The sequence below is a fragment of the Corvus cornix genome, chromosome 5 (genome assembly GCF_000738735.6).
Source record: "Corvus cornix cornix isolate S_Up_H32 chromosome 5, ASM73873v5, whole genome shotgun sequence".
Taxonomy (NCBI): domain Eukaryota; kingdom Metazoa; phylum Chordata; class Aves; order Passeriformes; family Corvidae; genus Corvus; species Corvus cornix.
The window spans coordinates 58,832,898-58,854,491 of NC_046335.1; the positions used below are offsets into that span (position 1 = coordinate 58,832,898).

Here is a 21,594-nt window from a genome sequence, read left to right on the forward strand (position 1 = left end):
GTTCAGCCCCCTCAGCCTGAGTGGGGGTTTGGGGACAGGAGGGACGTGTCCTGCCCCAGGTCCCCAAGGCTGGGAGCTCCCCAGGGATGAGCAGAGCCACATCCAGGCTCCCATCCTGGGGGCACAGGGACATCCTCGGTGGGTGCAGCTGAGGGTGGCACCAGGGACACGCCACATTCCCAGGGATGTGGTGGCCTTTCCCAGAGAGACACAGCACAGGGGGGCTTCTCCACACCTTTATTGTCCTCGGTGGTGGCAGGAGTGCCCAGAAAGGGACAAGCCCTGCCAGCCACCGAGTTGGGAACACCTGGGATTCCCATCCCAGCTCAGGGCAGCCGGGACAGCCCCACCTTGTTGTTGGCCCTGTCGAAGATGATGTAATATTCCCGGATAAAGACATCCCCCAGGATCCAGAGCTCGCCCTCCTCCGTGGGCACATCCATGCCTTGCAATCCCAGCGTGCAGTACCCATTACTCTGCTCCAAGGACATGGAATGGGGTGGTCACCAGTTGTTGGATCCCTCCCTGTATCCCCACAGACCCACTCCCAGCGGGATGCTCACCCTTAACACGTAGGCTCTGGGTGGCACTGGGAATTCTTTGCCGTGGATGTGGAAGATGAGGTCAGGAAGGTGTCTGGCAGCCTCACAGCTGATCTGGGGGGGACACGGAGGGGTCAGCAGCCAATCCAGGTGGGATAAAATTCCTAGGGAGCATCCCGAGGCCTCACCTCACCACTGGAGCTGGCGCCGAGGTGGCGCAGGAGGGTCCGGAGGGCCCGGACAGGAACAGCCAACAGCGTGGTTCCCGTATCCACAATGGCCTGGCATCCCGAGGAACAGGCCACCGGAGCCCCATTGGCAGAGACTCTGGGAAGAGGGATGCAGGGTCAGCCTGGACTCCCCAAAACACCAGCTGGAGGGCAGGGAATAGCAGGAATACCTCTCCATGGTGATCTGCCAGTAGGTTTCCGCGGAGAGTGGGATCCATGAGATGCCGTGGGTGATGTAGTAGGGATCGATGGCACCGAAGAGGACAAAGCTCCCACCTTGGCTGTCCCTGGAAAGGGGGATCCATCCGGGGTAGTTCCCATCCCGCCAACACCCCCGTTCCCATTGGAAAATGGGGCCAGTGTGAGGGAGAAGGGAGAAATCCTCAGCAGCTCCGGCTGGGATTTACCTGCTCAGGTAGACAGAGAAGAGATGCCTATCCACGAGGTTTTCTATCATCATGTTGTCGAAGACAGGGGTGGCTCCAGAGGAGGCGATGCTTGGGAATGCCAATCCCAGGATGCCGTCGAAGGGGGCATAGTAGAAGAAATCCCCCGGCTCCGTCTCAGCCAGCCCAAAAATCTGGTTGCGGACATTGATCCCGGCGACCTGGGAGAAGGGAGACAGGTGTGGATTGGGCACGATCCCATGGGATCCCACGGGATGAGGGGGCTGGAGCACGTGGCCGTACATTGACGGTGTCGTATCCCAGGACTCCGGTCATGCTTCCCGTGCCGTAGGCGATGAACAGGGTGTCGTTGGTGCTGAGGAACGTGGAGGATTGCGCGGGATTGAAGCGGTTGTGATTGCCTGTGGGGGTGGGAAGGAGGGGGATTGCCTGATGTCCCTTGGGAAAAGACTGGGCAGAGCCATCCAAGGCTCCCAAAGGACACATTCCAGCCTTATTCCAGACACCTACTGCAGGCTGGGCTGGAGCAGAAGACCGAGGGAACCCAGAGGTTGGAGGAGCCGGTGTCGAAGACCACGGTGAATTCCTGGGGTGGGGTCCCGATGGAGATGATGCCGAAGTACTCATCCTGTTGGAATGGGGTTGGGAAGGCGTCAGTGGGATTGGGAAGGGGAAGGAAGAACGGATAAGGGGCCAATGGGATGAGTTAAAGGGATGAGGAAGGGACCAGTGGGACGGATAATGGGCCAGTGGGATGGGGAAGGAGCCAGCAGCCTTCCCGCGCTCCCTGATCCCAGCTCCTAATCCCAGCCCCTCACATCCATGTAGTTCTCCAGGGGCTCCACGGCAATGCCCGGGAAATACTTGGCAGCCAGGTTGTAGGGATGCTGCTCCAGGTAACTCTCCAGCAAGCCCTGCTCCTGCAGCCTCTGCCGCAGTGACTTCATCCTCTTCAGCGGCACCCTGCGGACAGAGACCGGGATGCGTCACCGGGATCATCCCGCATCCCACATCCCACATCCCTGTTTTGGGGACCCCCCCGGGGCTCACCTGGTCTGGAAGCCCTGGGCCAGGCCCACCAGGGCAAGGAGCAGGAGCAGCTTCATGGTGGGAGCTCACGGAAAATGTGCCTCCAATCCCAGTCCCGCTCCTTATATCCCGGCTCCGGTGTTTGGCCAGAGGCCCCGATAAGAAAGGCAAACTGCTGATGGGATGGTTATCAAAATGTCCTTAAGGAAGGCGGGGGGAATGTCAAGGCAGGGGATCCCCGTATTCCTGGGGGGAATTCAGGCCATGGGGATGTTGGGATGGGTGGGAAGCACTCCCGGTTTTTCTGTGGGAGCTGGTGGGAATGCAGGGTTGTTTGTCCCCTGAACCCTCTAATTCCTTGCTGGAGGGTTTGAGCCAGACTCTTCCAGGAATGGGGCAGCCACAGCTTCCGTGGGAAATCCATTCCCAGGAATGCCTCACCACCCTCACAGGGAAGAATTCCTTCCCAATATCCCTTCTAACCCTGTCCTCTGGTAGAAGGAAGTGATTCCCCCTTGTCCTGTCACTCCAGGTCCTTTTCCAAAGGCCCTCTCCAGCTCTCCTGGAGCTCCTTAAGGCACTGGAAGAGGCTCCAAGGTCTCTCCAGATCCTTCTCTTGCCAAGGCTCCATGAAGGATTTTAAGGCTGCCAGGTCCAGATTTTCCATTCTGGGAATCAGCCAAGACTTTGTCCTTTCCAGCCCCCTACAACACATCCCATCCCGCTTTCCTTCCTCAGGGATAATCCGGTGCTCCATCCCTTCTCTCCCGACATCCCCCATCCAGGCTCTTCATTTCACTCCCCCAGCACAACCTAGCATCGTATCCTTGGATTCTTCTACCCTTCCCAGCTGGGATGGGGCTGATTCCAAGGGAGGAACGCCAGCTCCAGCCTTAGGGAGCCTTTGATCTCCTCCAGGACAAGGTGACCCTTCCAGGAGCCACGGATCCAGCACGTGGTGCCGTGACCAAAGCCAAGGTGCCCAATCCTGCTCCGGTGACCTTCATCCAGAGGCATCCGGAGCTCGGCTTTCCCCCAGCTCATCCCAGTTTTCTCCCAGTTCAGGGATTTTGGATGTGGGAACGGAGTGACAGGACAAAAGGGAATGGCTCCAAACTGGGAAACAGGATATTGGGAAGAAACTCTGCACTGTGAGGGCGGTGAGGCCCTGGGATGGATTTCCCGGAGAACCTGTGGATGCCCCATCCCTGGAAGCGTCCAAAGCCATACTGGAATATGAGCCTGTGGATTTTGGAGCTGCCAGGTTTTCCTCCTTTTTTTTGGCCAAAACAGTAGAGAAAACAAAAATACTAAGTTTTCCCAGAGCTGTAAATCCATTGAATTCCCAAACGCGCCATCCCGGGGGATCAGGATTCCTGGTTTTTTCAATGGAAAAAAAAACCACATTTGCCCAGTTATGGGAAGTTTTAGGACAAGCTTTTTGTGCTGCTGGTAAATCCCATCAAAGCAGAACAATCCAAAAGGGATGACATCCATAGAAGGAAGAAACTGTGGAATTCTGGACTGGGAAAAAAAAAAACGGGAATTGCTATTTAGCACTAATTAAATCCAGAATAAAATCTGGGAGGATGGAAAAATAACCCCTTTTAAGGCATGAAATGGCTTCCTCCGAGAGAAATCCTGGATTTTCCCAACCTTGGTGGGGAAATGGAGGGAATGAGATGCTGGATCCTGGAATAAACCATCCCAGTGCTCGGAGGCCTTTGGATGGGAGCAGGTGGCCCCTCTGCCACAGCTTTCCTTGGCACCAGAGGGCACCAAAGCATGGGGAGATCCCAAAATTCCCCAGCTGGAAAGATGGATCTGGAAGCTTTTCCTCCTGGTTGACACAGCAGGGGCTGGCTGAGGATTCCCAGGCAATAAAACCCTCCCAAAATTTAGGCTTTTACCGGGAAAATTCAGATTTTTAATGTCATTTTGATGTGGGCACACCCCTTGGGATGAATTTAACTTCCGTGGGAATCACTCTATGGATCAAACAGGGATTTTCGGGACATCAAAACTTGCTCTGACAAAACTCCCTTAATTTTATCTCTGCAGCCTCCCCCCCCCCCCAAAAAAAAAAAAAACCCTTTATGGACACAGATCTTATCTTGGGAATGGATTAAGGAAGTCAACTTTTCCAGGCCCTGTTCCCACTTTTTCTTGTCCCTTCCCTAGAGGCTTTCATCACCCGGGCGCTTTATCGGAGCTGTCAGATGAAAGGAGGGAAATCTGACGCTCCCGAGGTGTCAAATTTCTGGGATTGGATCAAAAAATATTTGATTAACTTATCGAGGAAGCCCAGGGATGTTGGCTGATCCTTGTGGGAATGGAATTCTGCGGGACCTCGGGCTGCTCAGGTCACCTTTTCCTACCTGCTGTGGGTGATTTTGGCCGGGATTAAGACGCCATCCGAGGGAAAAAACCATGTGGAACCATCTTTTGTGGGAATTAAGGATATTAATAGGCAGATAATGGGAATACCCTTCCAAAAGCACTTGTTTATCCCAAATTCATTTCTGGAGAACACTTTTAAATGGGTATTTTCCCATTTCTTCTGTGCAAATCCAAACACAATTTCCCCCCTCTCCTCAAATCTTACGCTTTGGTATAAAATGTCAATTAAACATTTTCCAGCTTTTCCAGATTTGTGGAAACAACTCCAAAAGAAGCCTGGAAAACATTTTTTTTTTCCCCTTTGGAATGTCAAGTCCCTTTTTTTCCCCCCATAGCACTGGGGGTTTGACCTGGTTATCAGCCACGCTGGGAACAAATTGTCCTTGATTTACCTGGAATTATTTGGGATCATATGACTCCCGTTTGTTGCACAACAGCTCTCAGGTGACGGGATCAGAGGTGCCTTTCCCGGATCCCGGCACTTCTGGAACAGCTGGGTGACCTTGGCCGGCCTTCCATAGTCTCCTGAAGGAGCAGAAATCATGGAGCTCTTCCCCTGCCTCATCCTTGCTTGGGTTTTGGGAATGTGGGGTTACAGCTGGAAAAGTGGAGCATTTTCCAAGCTTACTTTGGGAAAGTCGGATTTGTAGAGTGGGTGATGGGATTGGAGCTTTCTCCGGAATATTCTTGCCTCATGTGAGGAGGAACTAAGCAGGTATTCCAGAGGAATTTGCTTTGATCTCTTGGATCCAGCTGGAAGAACCCGGCATTTTATAATGTGCTTTCTAAACCACTTCCAACCTGGCCTTGGACACTTCCAGGTATGGGGGAACCGCAGCTTCCCTGGGCAACTTGCTTCACCACCCTCACAAAGAAGGATTTATTCCCAATATCCAACTTAAAACCGCCCTGTGTCCGTGTGGAGCCTTTCCCCCTTTCCCTATCGCTCCACGCCCTTCTCCAAAATCCCTCTCCAGCTCTCCCGCAACTCCTTGCACCCCGAAAACGCGAAGGATATAATTCCTAGAGCAGCTACAGCTCGGGGAGAACCCCGCGGGCAGCCAAAGAATGATTATTGATTAAAAAATTCCATTAAATTGAGCCCTGCTCCCGCCCCCCCCAACATGGCGGCGCTGGGCGGAACCTTTCCCCTCACGCTCGGGGGGGGAGGGGCCCGTCCCTCCCGCCCCTCCCGCCGTGGCCCCGCCCACTTCCGGTTGGTGCCGGAAGCCGGAAGCGGCGGCGGGCGGAGGGTCCCCGTGGCGCCTGGGTGAGTGCGGGAGAGGGCCGGGAATGGGAATAACGGGAATAGCGGCGGGATAACGGGGATAATGGCGCTGCTCCCGCCTCCCGCTCGCTGCACCCCCGCAGGTGCGCAGCCCTTCGCGTCCACCTTTCCTGAGCGCCTGTGGATGTTTCCCAGAGCCCACCCCGAGCTTTCCCACTCGCAGCATTCCCGCTTATCTCTCTCCAGCTCCATGAAATCTAACTAATGCCCCCCCCTAAAGAACCAAATCGGGTGATTTCTGCCCCACACCTGCAGCGCGGGACTTCATTGCCAGTTTTTCCCTCGGACAGGTTTATCTGGATCGTGGATTGGGCAACCCTGAGCCTCAGCGTGGCTGTTGCGGCATTCCCGGCGTGATATCCTTGGGATGTTCCACCTGGATGAGAGGTAGAAGAGCTGGCAGCGAATAGGACGGCGCAGGTTTGGTGTATTTCCTTGTTTCTTAGGGCATTCCCACCTTATTCCATCCCACCTCTTGGAATTTTCACCAGCCGCGGGATGCTCGCTCAATATACCCGGCAGCTGGGAATGCTTGAGATAAACCATGGATACGGCGCAGGAAATCCATTGTTTCCCTGATCTTTGTTGGGACTCCGTGGCAGGAGGCTGGAATTAGGTGATCCTTGAGGTCCTTCCCAAGCCTTTGGGCATGGTGGGATGTGGCCAGATCCCGGTTTCCTTGGCAGCATGGGAACCTGCGGTGGGATGGGATGGAGTCCGGAATGAGGCGGGCTCTGGGATGGGATGGAGGCATCCAGCTGGAATTTGCGACTCGGGGCTGTGGGTGGGTTTTTCCTTGACAGAACACCCTGGGACACACGGAATTCCACGCAGACAGGCTTGGGAAAGGGGGAAGAAGTCTTTTCCCGAGCTGGAATTAGTGGGAATGTTGCTTCTCCCTCTCAGTGAACGGAACCTAGTGCTGCTGCTCCAAGGGCTTTAACGAGCCTGGATTTCAGTTGGAAACCTATTCCCAGTTGGACTTGGGGATTGATTTGCCTCTTTTTCCGTGCCCCAGGAATCCGGGAGGATGGACACGCTGAGGAACCGGACGGTGGAGGAGCTCCGGGAGCTGCAGGAGGATTCCCAGGAGATCGAGCGCTTGGCTTTGGAATCCCGGGAGGTTTGTGCCGGGAGGTGGCTCCGGGGTGTCCTGGGCGCCTTCCCGCGCTCACCATCCCAAATTCCACAGGTCCAGGAGCTGCAGCTGGAAAGGGAGATGGCCCTGGCTGCCAACCGGAGCTTGGCCGAGCAGAACCTGAAATTCCAGGCACCGCTGGAGACGGGACGCAGCGACCTCTCCAAGAAATACCAGGAGTTGCAGGAGCTGGCTGGGAGGTGCAGGGAGCAGAAGGAAAAGCTGGGTGAGCGCTGGGGTCTTCCCCCAGGAAGGATTCTGCTTCCCAGAAAACCGATATCCCGCTTTTTTCCAGCAGCTGGAGAGATGGAGGATGTTATTCCTCTTGGATTTCCCTCCTTCCACCAGCACTTCCCAAGCCCGTTCCTGTGGGCCCTTTGCTGGTTTTTCCCTGGTTTCTGTCCTGTGATGGTGATTTTTCCTGGCTTTTCCCCTTTTTCCCCCTCGGTTTTCCCAGAGAAATTCTCGGCAGCACTGCAGCCTCAGACTTTGCTGGATCTCCTCCAGGTGGAAAGCCAGAAGATTGAAGAGGAATCCGAGGTGAGTTTAGGGCTTAAATCCATTGGGAATTCCAGTGATTTCATCCTCAAAGACTTGCAGTGACTGCCAGTCCCTAAAATCATGGATTACCTTTGGAGTCTGCTGGGTTTTCTCCAAAGGGCTGGATCCGTCCTTGCTCCTGTGTGGGTGCTGCTCCTTGGGATGTGGCTGGGAGGGACCTAGATCGGGATGAGGGAAGAGGAGGAGCAGAGGGATGCAGGGATGAGCCCGAGGCTGTTCCTCTCTTCCAGAAAATGGCTGAGAGGTTCCTGGAGGGCGAGGTGCCCCTGGAGACGTTCCTGGAGCAGTTTTCCGGCATGAGGAAGTTGTCCCACCTGCGCCGGGTCCGAGTGGAAAAGCTGCAGGAGATCGTGAGGAAGACGGAGGGATCCCAGGAGCGCGCCAGGGACTCTCAGCCTCCTCTTCCTCCTCCTCGTCCTCCTCCTCCTCCTCACGTTCCCACGGATCCAACAAAACCCTTCCCATCGGGATCTCCAGCCCTCCCTCTGCCCTACAGCCCGGCTCCGACCCTTCCGCCCGGCCCCACTGCCCACGGAGCGCTGCCTCCCGCCCCTTTCCCGGGATCTCCGGTCACCGTGGGACACGTGGCTTCCTCCCAGCCCAGCTCCCAGTCCACCTTTCCCTACCCGCTTCCTCCAGCTCCCGGATATCCGGCGGCTTCCGCTGCCGACTCTGCGCCGGGGTATCCCAAATCCACCTCGGGAGGCTTTTCCTGGTCTCCATCCCGGGCCCCGCCGCAGCCCTTGCCCTATCCTGCTCCTCATCCCTCTCCTCCCCCTGCCAGACCGGGGTACTCTCCCTACATCCCGCCTGGAGCAGGGAGACCGCAGTGTCCCTACCCCACTCAGCCCCCTCTCCCGAATTTCCCGATCCCAGCACAGGCTCCCTATCCTGGGCCTCCCCCAGCCTTTGGATACCCCCCACCTCCAAACCCTCAGCGTCCTTCCTGGCCTGGATACTAATCCAGGACTTCCAGGGAGCATCCTGTGCTGATTCCTCCTCTTTTTGGGGACTGAGGAAGAGGAGGGATCCCAGAGTGTTGCTCCTGGATCCGTCGGTGCAAAGGAATTACACGGGATAAGAGTCGGGCTCCGGAGGTCGGAGCGAGAGGCAGAGCCAGACCAGCAGAAATCCTGAGAGGAGAAACCTCCAGGGAAACCTTGGAGCACCTTCCGGTGCCTAGAGGGGCTCCAAAAGCACTGGAGAAGGACTTGGACAAGGACTTGGAGTATGGGATAATGGGGAATGGCTTCACCCTGGGTTTAGATGGGATTTGGGGAAGAAATTCTTCCCTGTGATGGTGGTGAGGCCCTGGAATGGATTTCCCAGGGAAGTCATGGCTGCTCCATCCCTGGAAGTGTCCAAGGCCAGGTTGGACAGGGCTTGGAGCAACCTGGACTAGTGGAAAGGGATTGGAAGTGGCTGATCCTTCAGATCCCTTTCCACCCAAACCACTCCAGGACTGGCAGTAGGAGTCGGTGATTCCCACCCAGGCCTGGGCAGCCTCCGGTATTCCCGACCTCCTGTGTGGTTTTTCGGGCTCCTCCCGTCCCCCCTTCTCAGGAAACACTTGGAAACAGAGGGAATGACAAACGGTGGAAATGGGATTTGCTTTGCTCAGCACTTTATCCTACGAATCCTGCCTGTATCCCTGTAAGTTATTTATAAGGAACCATTACTAATGGACTAGGACGAGGGGTTGGTGGAAGCAATTCCATCCCTGGCATTAATTAGAGTAATAAAACTGGATGAATTAATTGCACTCTGGAGTCACAGCCGCGGTTACTTTGGGAAGCAACGGAACATCCGCCTAAGGATTGATCCCTTTATCCCTTCCTGGCATCCACCTTCCTTTGGATCCCATCAGTGAAATCTTTCACCCCCTCCCAAGACCACCTCCAACCCTGTTTTTCCTGTTTTTCTTGGGGTTATCTTTGGAATAAAAGCCAGGGAGAAACGTGTTTCCCTCTACCACTTTTCCCTCCTCACTGGGAGCTTGGAATCACACTGGGATAATGGAGGGAAGAGGACGAGGTGTAATTAGTACAAAACCCCAATTTTATTCTACTTCTTGGTCATTAAATATCTCGGACTCGTTCCCAGTATTCCCACCCTCGCGTCCCTCTCCTTTATCCATCATCCCAACTCTTTATCCTGCTTTGGAGAAGCTGGTGATCCCACTATTCCAAAGGGCTCCTTGCACCCCACCTGCCTCTTAAATTCCTATAAATAGCTTTAAAAGAACCCCAAAAGCCTCCTTTTCTCCCACGAGGAGGCTGGGAAGCGCTCCTGGAAGGGCTCTGGAATGCCGGGATATCCCCCCCAAAGGGATCAGCTCCTTTGGGAAGCAGAGAATCACACCCTGCGGGCAGAGTGCAGGTCATAGTCGCTGTCCGAGGAGTTATCCGGGGGGTTGGAACGCCGGCACGCTGCTTCCAGAGCTGTGGAGGACACGGATGTGGCCTGTTGGATGCACTTCCATGGAAAAGGGGGCGGGAAGGAGCCACTTCCAGCACTTACCTGGATAAGCGGAGAGCTGGGAGCTCTTCGGGGGGGGCTGAGCGTAGTCGTTGTCCCCTCCGTGTCCCCGAGGCCTCGGCGCTGTGCTGGAGCGGTGGAAAGACACTGGGAAAGACAGCAGGATTGGGATTTTTGGGGTTGGAACAGCAGCTTGGAGGGAACATACCCACCCCGGGAAGGGGCTGAGTAAAACCCGTGCCTGCTCCAGGCCCAGATCTCCTGGATGAGTTACATCCCAAAAGCAAATGAGATCCAGGGCCCTTGTGCCAGGATCTGGGGGGAACAGCCTGCGCAGACCCCAAATCCACTGCCAGGAACTCTAAATCCCATTCCCAGCCCCTCAGGGAGCTGCTCCTCACCCGTCTGGTTGACTCCCGTGGGGCCGATCCACTGGCGCTGCTTCTTCTTGGAGACTGAAAGAGAGGGGGAATTGTCTCTCCAAGGACCTTCCTGATCCTTCCTCCGGCTGCTTCCCCCCTGCCAGCCCCATATGTCATCCCAAATAATCCCCCCCCTTCCCAATAATCCCCCCGCCCCAGGATCCTCCACCTGCTCTTTTGTGTCTGCTCGGAGCTTAATCCCTCCTCCCGCTCCCACGCTCCATGTGGGACAGGCTTGGGGACAATGGGACAGGTCTGGGGACAATGGGACAGGTTTGGGGACAATGGGACAGGCTTGGGGATAATGGGACAGGGCGATCTGTCAGGCTGAGCAGCCAAATCCCACCCCCCAAGGAGTTTAGGGAAGCATCCATGGAGCTGCCAGCCCTGAGGCGGCACAGGGGGATGGTGGAGCGGGAGGAGGAGGAAAAGGAGGATGAGGATCCCAAGGGTGTCCCCTACTTCTCTTCATCAGCTTCCGGTAGGCAGGAGGGCCACAGATCAGGACAAGGATGAGGAAGAGCAGCAGCGCCAGGCAGATGCTCACAACGGTTCCAGCGGATGTCCCGGCAGGAAGCGGCTTCGAATCCTGGCCTGGGAAGAGCATGGATGTCACCGGATGTGCCCAGCTGGAGGTTGGTGCCAGGATGGGAGCACCCATCACCCTGCCAGGAGCCCGAATCCCACGTGGCATCCACCCCCATCCCTGCCCACTCCAGAGGTGTGGGAATTCCAGCTCCCAGCACCGCACGGATCACGTGGCTTACACACGACTCTGGTCCGGGAGCAGCTCCGGATGTTCCCGAGCTTGGGCTGGCAGAGGTGCAGGGGGCCGATCCCACAGGTGACTCCCGTCGAGGGAGGCTCCCGGATTTCCGTGCTGGAAGTGAGATTCCCGCAGCCCAGCTCCCGGCAGATCTGCCGGCCACGCTCGGCTCGCCGCGCTGCTCCGGAGTCACACAGATCCCGCCACCGTCCTGCGTGGAATACCTGGATGTCCCCTTCACAGGGAGTGGGGCCGGCCGCCAGCCTCCGCAGTGCCCGCGGCTGGGAATCTGTGGGAGAGAGGAGCAGTTCCATGGGGAGAAGGGTTGGATCCACAGGGAGAGGTCAGACCCACGGCGAGGGGTGAAATCCACAAGGAGAAGGGAGTCAGATACACGGAGAGGGGTCAGACCCATGGGAGGAAGAGCCACAGGGAGAGAGGAGTTGGAGCCCCAGGCAGACAGGGATGAGATCCACAGGGATGAGAGATCCACAGGGATACTGCTGGCACGTGCTCCTCCTCCTCATCCAGCACAGGCTCGTGGCATGGGGATGCTCCTGGCATCTCCCCTCGTGCCTCCCAGAGCCAGGCATGGAGGAGCTTCGAACTCTTCCCATGGGAAATGCAGCATGGAAGCCGGCTCTGCCAGCTGCCCCAGCCCGTTAAACCCCCCAAATCCCACGGCATTCCAAGCTGGGCCAGATGGAGCCTGCTCCGAGCCTCGTGGCTTGGCTCTCCATGCCACAGAGCTGGCACCGAGCTGATCTCCAGGGAAACGCTCATGGAAAAGGACAGGGAGAGGCCTGTGGCAGGGAAGACGTCCAGGGCCATGCCCGAGGCAGGGAGATGATGGGAGCAGGGAGATGGAAGGTGCTCAGGGAGCTGCCCGCAGCAGGATGCTCAGAGCCTGCTCCCTGCCTGTGTTCCCCACTCCCAGCTGGAATTTGGGATGCTGCCCCGGCTGCTCTCCCTCCCCAGCGCATCCTCCTCTGCCAGGAACTGAGATTTCCTGTTTTGTCTTCGCACCCCGGAGAGGAAGAGCGGGAGTGGGGTGGATGGGGCCTGTGGGGCGGGTGGGGATGGGGCTGGTTCCCTGCTGTGGCCCCACAAACCCCCTGGGATATCCCACCGGAGCGGGAAATCATGGATGCTCCAGGACCCCTCTCACCTGAGCAGGTGACGAAGGCGGGCGTTTTCCCCCGGGAGCTGGTCCTGTTGAAGCAGTCCAGCAGGGAGTGGCTCCCACAGGAATCCACCGCCTCCCACCGCACCGGCAGGTGGATCCCCGGATCCGGCTCGCTGTGGCTGTTCCCAGCGGTGCCACAGCGCAATTCCCGGCAGATGAGGGTGGCCAGGTGTGGCCAGATGTGCGGGACGCTCGCCACGGCCCCCCACAGCCCCTGCTTGTGCAGCTCCAGGAAGCCGGAGCAGCTGAAATTGCCGTCCACCAGCCGCAGCCGGGGGGGTCCTGCAGAGGGAGTGGCGATGGAAGAGGAAGCGTTACGGATCGGGATGACGTTATTTTCCATGATTGAGCGGGAAGTCCCCACGTTTGATGCTGTGGGTCCCACGGCATGAGGCACTTACCTGTGGGCTCTGGGGTGGTGGCCGGGGCGCCGGTGGGGGCTTGGGAGTGGTTTTCACTGCCTCTGGAATGAGAAGAGACGGGGCCACGTGGGCATGGATGACACCTCGGGATGAGGGGGCCGGGCTGGGGGTCCAGGCTCACCTCTGCAGGAGACAATCACGTGCGCCGTGCAATTCTCCAGCTCCCAGTGGCATCCCAGCGGCTGCGGTGGCCTCCAGCACCTCCTGGCCTGCCTGAGCGGCCCCTTCCCAGTGGGAATGATGAGCTCCAGGGGCTCAGAGGAGAGGGGGCCACACTCCAGCCGCTGGCAGATCCAATCCAGGTCGTCCACACTCACGCTCTCCCAGCAAATTTGCCTCCATTGGTTTTCCCAGTTCACCTCCAGTATCCCAGTGCAGCGGCAGCCGCCTCTGGTGAGTCTCAGGGGGGCCTCTGTGGGAAAACACCGGGAAAACACCATCATCAGGGGCTTTCCTTCCCTTCCCCGGCGGCTTTTCACCCTGGGAATGATGGAAAAACCCTTGGTGGGGGTCTTGGGAAGCAGCGCAAGGAATGGGAGTGTGGAGGGGTCGAGGGAAGGTGGGGGGCTGAGCTGGGACCCCGCGGCTCCGCTTCCGGATGATGCAACTCCAGCGCCCGCCATGCTCACGGAGCCGGGGCGGCATTCCCGAGGGGCTGCTCCCCAAATTCTCACCTCTAGGGATCCAGGTGGCTGCTCCACGGTCAGGGACGGCTGTGGGAAGGAGCGGAAATGGGGTGTCAATCCCGCGTCCCGCCCTGGGCACCCCGAGTTTGGGACAGCAGCTCCATCGATGGTTGTTTTGGGGAAAAGGGGGATTTTGTGGGAAAACTGGGATTTCTGGGGGGGAGAAAGGCGATTTGCTGCCTCCCCGTCCATCTGCTGCGGGATCCTTAGGGCTGAGAAAAGATGGAGGGACCTGCTAATCACGGCTAATTAGCCCCGCTCCTGGGTGGAATGTTCGGGAACGGCGCCATGTGGACGGAGGGAAGGGCGGGAGCCGGCAGGGAATGAGGATGGGGGGGACACCTGGCTGCCCCCAGCACCACTGGCTCCATCTTGGGGACCCTGGGGACCCCCGGAGTGGTGTGGGGAGGGGGGTGTGGGGTCACCAGGGTGCTGCCCACCCCGAGCCCCACACTGTGGCTCACCCAGGGTGGAGCCGTGACTCCATGGAGCCGATTCCGCCCGGAGTGGGAAAACCGGGGGGAGGGGTTGTGCCATGAGATTTGAGGGCTGTGCCGAGGTTTGGGGCGCCTGGTACTCACCCCACATTCCCAGCAGGAGGCACAGGATGGGCAGCCGGGTTGCCATGGGCTCCGGTGGCGGGATGGGGGGCACGGGGGGCTCCGGAGGCTCCGCCGCCTCCGCTGCCCGGCCGGGAGCAGGCGAGGGAGGGGGCCCGGGCAGGAACCGGCTGTTTTTCCTCCCTCTGTGGTTTTTTGACGTCACCTCTGGGCCCCGTTTGAAGGCTCCGTTGCCTCCCCGGGTCCCGCCAAGCACGAGGGGAAAGGGCTGAGAAACTTGTGGGGTGCAGCTCCCGCCAAATCCCAGGATGTCCACAGCTCTGGGAAAGGGAGGTGGTGAATATATCCAGTGCCCAGGGAGAGTTGGGGGACCCCGAGCCCCCCGGGGCTGCAGAGGAGTTGATGCCCATCCTGGCATCCCCTAAATCACCAGGAATGGGATGGGGGAAGGTTTTATCCAGGCACATCCCGGGTTCTGGCATTCCAGGGACACCCTACACCCCTGCAAGGGCCCATGGGGCACCAGCGGTGCAGGAGCTGGGGAGGGCAGAGGCGTTGATTGATTGTGCCCTAATTAATCGCTCCGAATCCAGGTCAGGCATGCTAATGAGGCAGCTGTTTTCCACTGACCCCGCGGTGTTCCTGCTGGAAGGAGACACGGATGGAACTTCCCATCCCGTCCTGCTCCACCATCCATGGATGCTCCAGTCCCCAAGCCTCGAGCAGGATCTCAGCACCTGGGTGCTCCCTGTAGCCACCACTTGTTCCCAGCCCAGTTATCCCAGGGGTCCTGCTGATCCTGGTGGGAGCAGGCCCGGTTGGGATACCCCACATGGGGGTCCCGCAGCTGCCCCCCACCCACTTTGGCTTTGAAAATTCCCTGGAAAAGGGGTGCAATTCCCAGGCCTGCTCCTGCAGGACTCACTGGAGGGTCCTCAATCCCCCTAAATCAACCTGAAATTTGGGATTCACCCCAAACATCCCAGGGTACCTCTAGGAAAGGTCCTGTTATCCAGGGGGTGTGACCCCCACGGATACGGGGCTCCCTCAGAGCCGTGACTGCCTCTGGAGGCCGTGAGATCCCAGGGATGGGATTTGGGCTCGGATTGAGCATCCGCCTTGCCTCGGGCGCTGCGAGCCAGCTCAGCATCCTGAGCGTGCCGCGGCAGCAGCTCCAGCAGCTCGGGATGATTGGAATCTCTTCCCAGGGGGGAGTTTGGGGGGCGCTGGGAAGCGCTGACAACGCTGCCTGCCGTGAGGAGCCTTCCAAAAAGCAGGAGCTGCCTTTGGAGCGAGCGGGAAGGGGCTCGGCGGCTGTCGGCACGCTGCCGGGATGGCAGTGATGGGGAAAAGGGGGATTTTCCAGGCAGGAGCGGCTCGGAGGAACGGTTGGTGCTGATGTGGCTGTGTGGGGGTGGAGGTGATACCTCGCCTGGGGGGCCACGGGCTGGCTTGTCACGCTCCAAAGGCATCGCAACCCGTAGGGAACTGGTGCCCTGCCGGGAATCAGCACCCTCAGGACACTGCTGGCCCTCTGGACATTGGGATCCCAGCCAGGACATCGATACCCCCTGGACTTTGGGAACCCCCCCCCCAGGGCATCAGGACCACCCTCCTCCAACTCATCCATCCCCCCAGGCCTGCCCATGCCACAATCCCGGCCATCCCAACACCATCACCTCCCTCCCAGCCCCCTCTGGCACCCGGGGCCAGGAGGGGGGCTGGGGCACCCCCCGTGCCCGCCCCGTGCCCGCTCCGCTCTCGGCCCTCGCCCCGTGCCCTTTGTCGGGGTTTTGCTGCTATTTTGGGATTTCCTCCGTTGTTGCGGCTCCTTTGTGCGGGGCCTCTCGCTCGGCAAACAGCTGGAGGATGTGGGGGGGGGCCCACATTTTCCACTTGGGGTGCAGCTGAACCTCGACCTCCTCCCCGGGGAGACAGAAATCCGGTGGCAGGGCCGGGGGTAGGAGCAGCCGGCTTGGAATGGGTGGTGGGAAGTGGGGTGAGGGCCGGGGGCAGGGTGGTCCCAACCCAGGGTGACAGGTGGGTGCTGTGCCCCCTCCCAGCCGGGAGCACTCCCGAATCCCAAAGCTGGGATGTGGATGGATTGGGAGATGCTGGAGGGTTTGGGGGCTGTATCCCACCCCCTGTAGGGCACCATCCGGTGGGTTTGGGGTGGCACCTCGGTGTCGTCCCTTCCAGCATCCCTGGAGCCCCCTGGATGGGATTTATGGACAGTGTGTTCCCGGGATGGGGACTGTCCCAGCGGGGTGTAGGGAAGCTCTGGGGGGACACAAGGGACATCCATGTCCCCCCTTGCTGCGGTTTAATTTCCACCCCCGGTGCTATGGAGCTGGATCAGGGCCCTGCCGCCCCCTTCCCTGCTCCCGTGGGTTGGGAATGGGATATTTGGCCATCCTTGGGTCACCTGGTGGACAAGTGGGAGCACGTGGTGGCCACTCCTATGGATAAGGGACATGGTGGGAAGAGCTTTTAATGGTAGCGCGGAGGAGATGGTTGAAGAATTCCAGAGGAGACAGCCGGAGAATTCCAGGAGATTTGGCCTCTGGAGTGGTGGGACAGGCTCAGTAGGCAGAGCCCTGGATGTCGTCGTAGTCGCTGCCCTCGGAAAAGTCGGGATCCTCCACGTGTTCCCCCGAGGGACAGGATGGATCCAACCAGCCTGCGGAGACAGAGCCATTCAGGAGGATTGGGGAATTCCCGGAATTCCCTGTGTCCCCCCTTCCACGCAGGATCCTCACCAGGATGTGAGGAGAGGTCTCCGGGGGGCTCCGTCTCCTGTACGTTCTCGTACCACTCCCCCGAGGAGGTGCTGGAGCTGCCGTCGGGATCGGGATCTGCCGGAGCCGCAGGTGCCCAGGGCTGGGAGGGCACTGGGGCGGGCGCTGCCGGGGGAACTGGGGGAACTGGGAGGAACAGGGTCACTGACTGGCACTTCCCATCCCCGCTCCCACTCCATGGGGTCCCATTTCCTCACCGAGGTTGAACCCATCCCTGTCCCCACCCTTGGGGTCGCTCTATCCCTGGTCCCATCCCTGAACCCCCATTCCTTCCCCATCCCTGTGGTCTCTGTGTCCCTTGCTCCCATCCTTGGGCTCTCTCCCCATGCCTGCTCCATCCCTGCTCCCATCCCTACTCCCACCCTTCCCACCTGCGCCGTAGCCGTGGCCGGTGCCTGCCGGGTCCCAGTGGGTGCCCTGGGATGGAGGGGGAACACTGCCATTCCAACAGGGCTCCGTGGATGAGGAGGAGGATGAGCTGGAGGAGCCACGGAAGGCGGGGCTCGGCCTGGCCGGCTCTGTGGGAACAAGGACACCAAATGTGGGAACGAGGATATGGGAACGGGGGGTGGCCACCCTCCCGTCCATGGGATAGAGCCCCCTCGTGTCCTACCGTCCTCAGGGAAAGGCTCCATCCTGTCCTGGCTGTGTCTCAGAGGGAGAAGATCCTCCCTGGGATGCCGGCGCAGGGAGTCTGCAGGAAGGGGAGAGGGGTGGGGACATCCTGGGTGACAGGGATCCCAGGACAGGGTGTCAGGGATCCCAGAGGAAGTGGGATGCTCACTGTAGAAGGTGGAGAGGGCGACAGGAGGCTTGCTGCTGAACTCATAATATTCCGAGTCGGAATCAGAATCCTTGGAAATGGCTGTGACCAGCAGGTCTGGGGGGTGACAAGGGGATGTGGCATCTGTCACCAGCCGGGACCTCCTGCTCCACAGCCCCGGGGGGACCTGCCAGACCCACCTGATCCTTTGGGAAGGCTGGTGGGAGTCTCCCTGTAGTCCTTGGGGATGCCGGAGGTCGCGTCGGGGCTCTGGGATCTGTGGGTCCCCAGGACTGGCATGGGTATTCCCAAGGAGGACATGGCTGTGGGGACAAGGGGATGCACCCACTCCATGGCTGAGCTGAGCCCAAAAAGTGGGGACTGTGTCCCAGTTCCAGTGACCGGATCCAGAATTCCTTACCGCTCCTCTTCCTCAGCCTCAGCAGGGCGGCGGAAAAGGCCAGCACGGAGAGCAGGAGCAGCGCCGCCAGCACCAGGCACAGGACAAAGAGGGGACTGTCCAGGGCTGGTGTCCCCAAGGCTGGGGTCCCCTCCTCGGCTGGGACAGAGAACGGACACAGCTCATCCCACATAAATCTTTCCCCTATGGAATTTCCCCCTGATCCCAGGGAACGGCCGCCGGGGGCTCGGACACTCACCGTGCCGGACCGTGACGTTCCCGGGCGTCACCTCAGCCGTGGGCGTCGGCGTCTCCAAACCCTGGGAGCCTGGAAAAGGCGGGGGCAGGAAAGGGATGCTTGGGAGAGGGCGGGACCCAGGCCGTGCCTCACATCCCAGCGGGAAGGATCCCGATCCCGTACCGTTGCAGATGACCCCGGCTGCCCAGGACTGGTAGCACGGAGCGGATTTATTGAAGACCCAGCGGCACTGTGCCAGCGAGGGCTGCAGGCTCCCGCACAGGTACACCATCTTCCCGGGAAGCGTGTGTCCAAAGGAGGGCCGCTGGAGCGCGTTCCCGCATCCCAGCGTCCGGCACAGCACCGTGGCCTCCAGCTCATACCAGGTGCTGTTACACACCGTGCTCCAAATGCCACGGAAAAACACCTCCACCCTGCCGGCGCATCCATCCCGGCCCCCGGAGAGCCGCCACTCCTGGTGCTCTGCGGAAAGAGCGCAGAGTTCGGGACGCGCCGCCCGCATCCCCGGCTCCGGAATATTCCAAACCCACCTGAGCAAACGACGCCGGCGTCCTCCTTGTGGCTGCAGTCGTGCTCCGGCGCGGCCGGACATTCCCAGAGGTGCCGCTCGTGTCCCTCGCACCCCACCTCATCCCGGAGGATGGGGCCGTGCCCGCGGCCGAAGGCGGCGCTGCCCTGGGCTCTCACGGCGTGGCCGCACCGGAGCTGGCGGCACACGACGTCGGCGTCGGGAATGTCCCAGCCGTCGTCACACACTGTCCCCCACGTCCCCTCCTGCTCCAGCTCCACGCGGCCCTCGCAGCGGCTCCGGCCACCCGCCAGCCGGAGCTCTCTGGGACCTGGCAGATGCACCGGGAAGGGTGAGCTGGCCTTGTCCCAAAAAATCCCAAAATCCCAAAAGGTGGGCGTACGGATGTCCCTCACCCTCCCGCACTCACCTGGTGTCACCGAGGTGTTCCTAGTCGGAGTAGTGGGAGCTCCTGTCGTTTCTGTGGGGGAGAAAGGGCAGAGGGATGAGGGGCTGAGCCCCCCAGGATTCCCAGTTTGGAGGGGTGCATCCCAATCCCACCCAAACATGGCCCAGAGGATTCTCCCAGCTGTGAGTGGCACAGTGGGAATCCCCCCAAGCTCTGGCAACATGGTCACAGAGCTGTTGCATCCCAAAAATCAATCCCTGTGTGCCTCAGGATGTTTCCCAGGGCTAAATCCTGGTGTGGGATCTGCAGGGAGAATTTGGCCTTAAATGTGGGAATACTGGGACACGACTCACCAGTGGAAGAGATGAAATTTGGGATGTCATCCCGCATCCGTGTTGTTCCCGCCTTCCGGTTGATCCCTGCGGACACAGAGGGGCTGGACCTGCCTGTACCCACCTGCCTGCACCCATTCCAGAGCCACAGGTGAGTGGATGATCCAGTTATCCCTAAAAATTCCCCATTTGGCTCCTCCAGGGGGAAGGATTCACCCCCGGAAGTGCAGCATCCAGGGGGCTGCTTGGGTCGGAATCCTGGGAAGAGCCACCAGAGCTGGTGGGGTGTGGATTGGAGTTCAAATGCTCAAGGAAAAGGTCAGGGATGAGGGGAGAAGGTGGGAATGAGCTGCCCCAGGTGGAGACGGAGGCGTGAGAAGGGCGGAAATGGGGTGATAGGGCCGTTCCCCCATCGATTGGAGGCCTCGAGGCAGCTCCTGGCAGCCATTTCGGCAGCCAAACCATCCCAAATCCTGCTGGGATAGGGGGGGAGACAGGAGGCCTCACATCCCAAAACCATCCACAGGGTACATGAGAAACAGGATGGGCTTCAGGCCCTGAGTGTCACCCCATTCCCACAGGGATTGTAGGTGGGATGGCTCTGAGAGCACTTTTAAGGGCTTGGGGTCCCCTTTTAGGGGTTCCCAGGGTGCTTTTGGGGGATCCAAGGGGGCCCTAACCCTCAGGAGGATCCCCAAGCCTTGGGATACCCTTGTAGGGGATCCCTTTCCCTCCATCCCAGTGGGTTGGGGGGCAGCATCCTCCACCCGTGACACCCACATCGGGGACCCCCCAGGACCCCTGGTGCTCCCCATCCCAGGGAGGTGGCAGGTCCCTGACCCCCAAATCAGCGGCTCCACCACCCCGAGGTCCCAAGAGAGCGACGGGAAGGGCCAGGATGGGGACGGTGACGTACCTCGTGCAGGTGCCACGGCAGAAAGAACCACCAAGAGCAGGCAGAGCCCCCCCATCCCATCAGCAGGGCAGCCCCATGGGATTCAGGGATCTGGGATTCGGGGGGTCCCTGTCTCAGCAGCTCGGGGACATGGCTTGGCCGTGTCCCCTCGCTCCGGCAGCTCTGGGACTGTGGCGGAGGGCAGGAAGCCGAGTCAGTGCTGCAGGGTGGAGGAGGGTGATGGGGTGGCTCCATCCTGCCCTGCCAGGGAGGAAACGGGGTTTTGGGCACCCCGCAGACCCTCCGGGGCACGGGAGCCTCGTGGATCTGGTGCTCCCACCCCGGGGGACAAGGATCTGTTGGAGCCATCCTGATCTGCAGCTCATTTGAGCCTCCAGGTTGTGGATTTGGTGGCAGGGGGGCTTGGGGTCTCCTGAGCTGTGGGACATCAGTGGGGTGATGGAGAAGGGCCAGGAGTTCTCCCCTTCTCCCTGATTTTTGGAGTCAACATTACCTGCGCCTCCACATCCGGAGCATCTTCCATCACATCCAGGACCACCCCAGGACCCTCCAGGAGTATGATGTGAGGGATAAGGTTGGAATTTCCATGGGTGGGAGGTGGGGCATCCCAGGAGATGCTGATCCCCCACCGTGGGTGAGGGCACCTGGGGACCCGGGGTGTTGGGAATGGAGGACAGGACCCCAGTCATCCCAACTCAGCAGGGTTTTGGGAAGGTTTGGGGAGCAGGGAGCAGGGTGATGGGGTGAGGGATCTCCTGCTATTACCCAGGGTGTCTTGGGATTGGTGGGACTTACTGGGAAGCTGGAAGAGTGGGAATCCCCATGGCACCCCTAAATAAAGGGATGTGCTGGCCAATTCCAGTTGCTGAGGGGACATTTGGGAATGTCGGGGCTGGTGTTGGGGCTGGAAAGGTGGAGGAGGAGGATGGCAGGAGAGGGAGGAAGGAGATCCCTTATCCCAAGGTGACCCTGGCTGGGCCAGGGCCAGGCTCAGTCCTGGATCCAATCCCGTGACCAGCTCCCACGTGAAGCCAAGGTCAAGGGCATGTCCCCATTCCCGGGAGCCTGGCACTGCCACGGGGGCAGGGTGGGAC

At 59.6% G+C, this 21,594-nt stretch overlaps 4 protein-coding genes across 6 annotated transcripts; 1 reads left to right on the forward strand and 3 right to left on the reverse strand.

The window, feature by feature from the left end:
• Positions 1-222: 222 nt before the first annotated feature.
• LOC104684125 (pepsinogen A3) lies at positions 223-5,617 on the reverse strand. Its single transcript, XM_019281042.2, has 10 exons — positions 5,001-5,617; positions 2,230-2,380; positions 1,998-2,142; positions 1,690-1,807; positions 1,462-1,580; positions 1,180-1,379; positions 943-1,059; positions 731-869; positions 564-656; positions 223-476 (listed from the first exon to the last, which is right to left on the reverse strand). Exons 2-10 carry the CDS (start codon positions 2,283-2,285, stop codon positions 327-329), a joined length of 1,137 nt encoding a protein of 378 aa, XP_019136587.1. The 5' UTR covers positions 2,286-2,380; positions 5,001-5,617; the 3' UTR covers positions 223-326.
• Positions 5,618-5,828: 211 nt separating this feature from the next.
• Positions 5,829-9,357, forward strand: VPS37C (VPS37C subunit of ESCRT-I). Of its 2 annotated transcripts, XM_039553116.1 has the most exons (6): positions 5,829-5,878; positions 6,187-6,316; positions 6,915-7,019; positions 7,089-7,260; positions 7,492-7,574; positions 7,826-9,357. In XM_039553116.1, exons 3-6 carry the CDS (start codon positions 6,927-6,929, stop codon positions 8,555-8,557), a joined length of 1,080 nt encoding a protein of 359 aa, XP_039409050.1. In that variant the 5' UTR covers positions 5,829-5,878; positions 6,187-6,316; positions 6,915-6,926; the 3' UTR covers positions 8,558-9,357. The 2 variants fall into 2 exon arrangements, with proteins under 2 accessions (XP_039409050.1, XP_019136588.2); XM_019281043.2 differs by lacking the exons at positions 5,829-5,878; positions 6,187-6,316 and adding an exon at positions 6,323-6,512.
• A 278-nt stretch (positions 9,358-9,635) lies between these two features.
• CD5 (CD5 molecule) lies at positions 9,636-15,669 on the reverse strand. The gene is given in 11 exon segments (XM_039553113.1): positions 9,636-10,036; positions 10,116-10,220; positions 10,475-10,528; positions 10,958-11,089; positions 11,263-11,550; positions 12,430-12,729; positions 12,849-12,875; positions 12,878-12,910; positions 12,991-13,281; positions 13,544-13,582; positions 14,137-15,669. Coding segments are annotated over 11 exon segments (1,752 nt in total). The 5' UTR covers positions 14,534-15,669; the 3' UTR covers positions 9,636-9,950.
• A 912-nt stretch (positions 15,670-16,581) lies between these two features.
• On the reverse strand, positions 16,582-21,588 carry CD6 (CD6 molecule). Of its 2 annotated transcripts, XM_039553114.1 has the most exons (13): positions 20,501-21,588; positions 19,606-19,671; positions 19,274-19,324; positions 18,866-19,174; positions 18,498-18,797; positions 18,336-18,404; positions 18,098-18,235; positions 17,877-17,999; positions 17,698-17,793; positions 17,527-17,607; positions 17,285-17,431; positions 16,875-17,039; positions 16,582-16,795 (listed from the first exon to the last, which is right to left on the reverse strand). In XM_039553114.1, the coding sequence occupies exons 1-13, from the start codon at positions 20,553-20,555 to the stop codon at positions 16,698-16,700; spliced, it is 1,698 nt and encodes a 565-aa protein (XP_039409048.1). In that variant the 5' UTR covers positions 20,556-21,588; the 3' UTR covers positions 16,582-16,697. The 2 variants fall into 2 exon arrangements, with proteins under 2 accessions (XP_039409048.1, XP_039409049.1); XM_039553115.1 differs by lacking the exon at positions 17,698-17,793.
• Between the last annotated feature and the right edge of the window lie 6 nt (positions 21,589-21,594).

Excerpts from the sequence above, each read along its gene's own strand:
- LOC104684125 (XM_019281042.2), bottom strand. The coding sequence starts at position 2,285 with ATGAAGCTGCTCCTGCTCCTTGCCCTGGTGGGCCTGGCCCAGGGCTTC. Across the intron at positions 1,581-1,689 it reads CTGCTCCAGCCCAGCCTGCA|GCAATCACAACCGCTTCAAT; the intron begins GTAGGTGTCTGG and ends CCACCCCCACAG. Across the intron at positions 1,060-1,179 it reads TTCTCTGTCTACCTGAGCAG|GGACAGCCAAGGTGGGAGCT; the intron begins GTAAATCCCAGC and ends CCCCCTTTCCAG.
- VPS37C (XM_039553116.1), top strand. The coding sequence starts at position 6,927 with ATGGACACGCTGAGGAACCGGACGGTGGAGGAGCTCCGGGAGCTGCAG. Across the intron at positions 7,020-7,088 it reads TGGCTTTGGAATCCCGGGAG|GTCCAGGAGCTGCAGCTGGA; the intron begins GTTTGTGCCGGG and ends CAAATTCCACAG. Across the intron at positions 7,575-7,825 it reads AGATTGAAGAGGAATCCGAG|AAAATGGCTGAGAGGTTCCT; the intron begins GTGAGTTTAGGG and ends CCTCTCTTCCAG.
- CD6 (XM_039553114.1), bottom strand. The coding sequence starts at position 20,555 with ATGGGGGGGCTCTGCCTGCTCTTGGTGGTTCTTTCTGCCGTGGCACCT. Across the intron at positions 19,175-19,273 it reads GAACACCTCGGTGACACCAG|GTCCCAGAGAGCTCCGGCTG; the intron begins GTGAGTGCGGGA and ends TGCATCTGCCAG. Across the intron at positions 18,798-18,865 it reads CGCCGGCGTCGTTTGCTCAG|AGCACCAGGAGTGGCGGCTC; the intron begins GTGGGTTTGGAA and ends CTCTTTCCGCAG.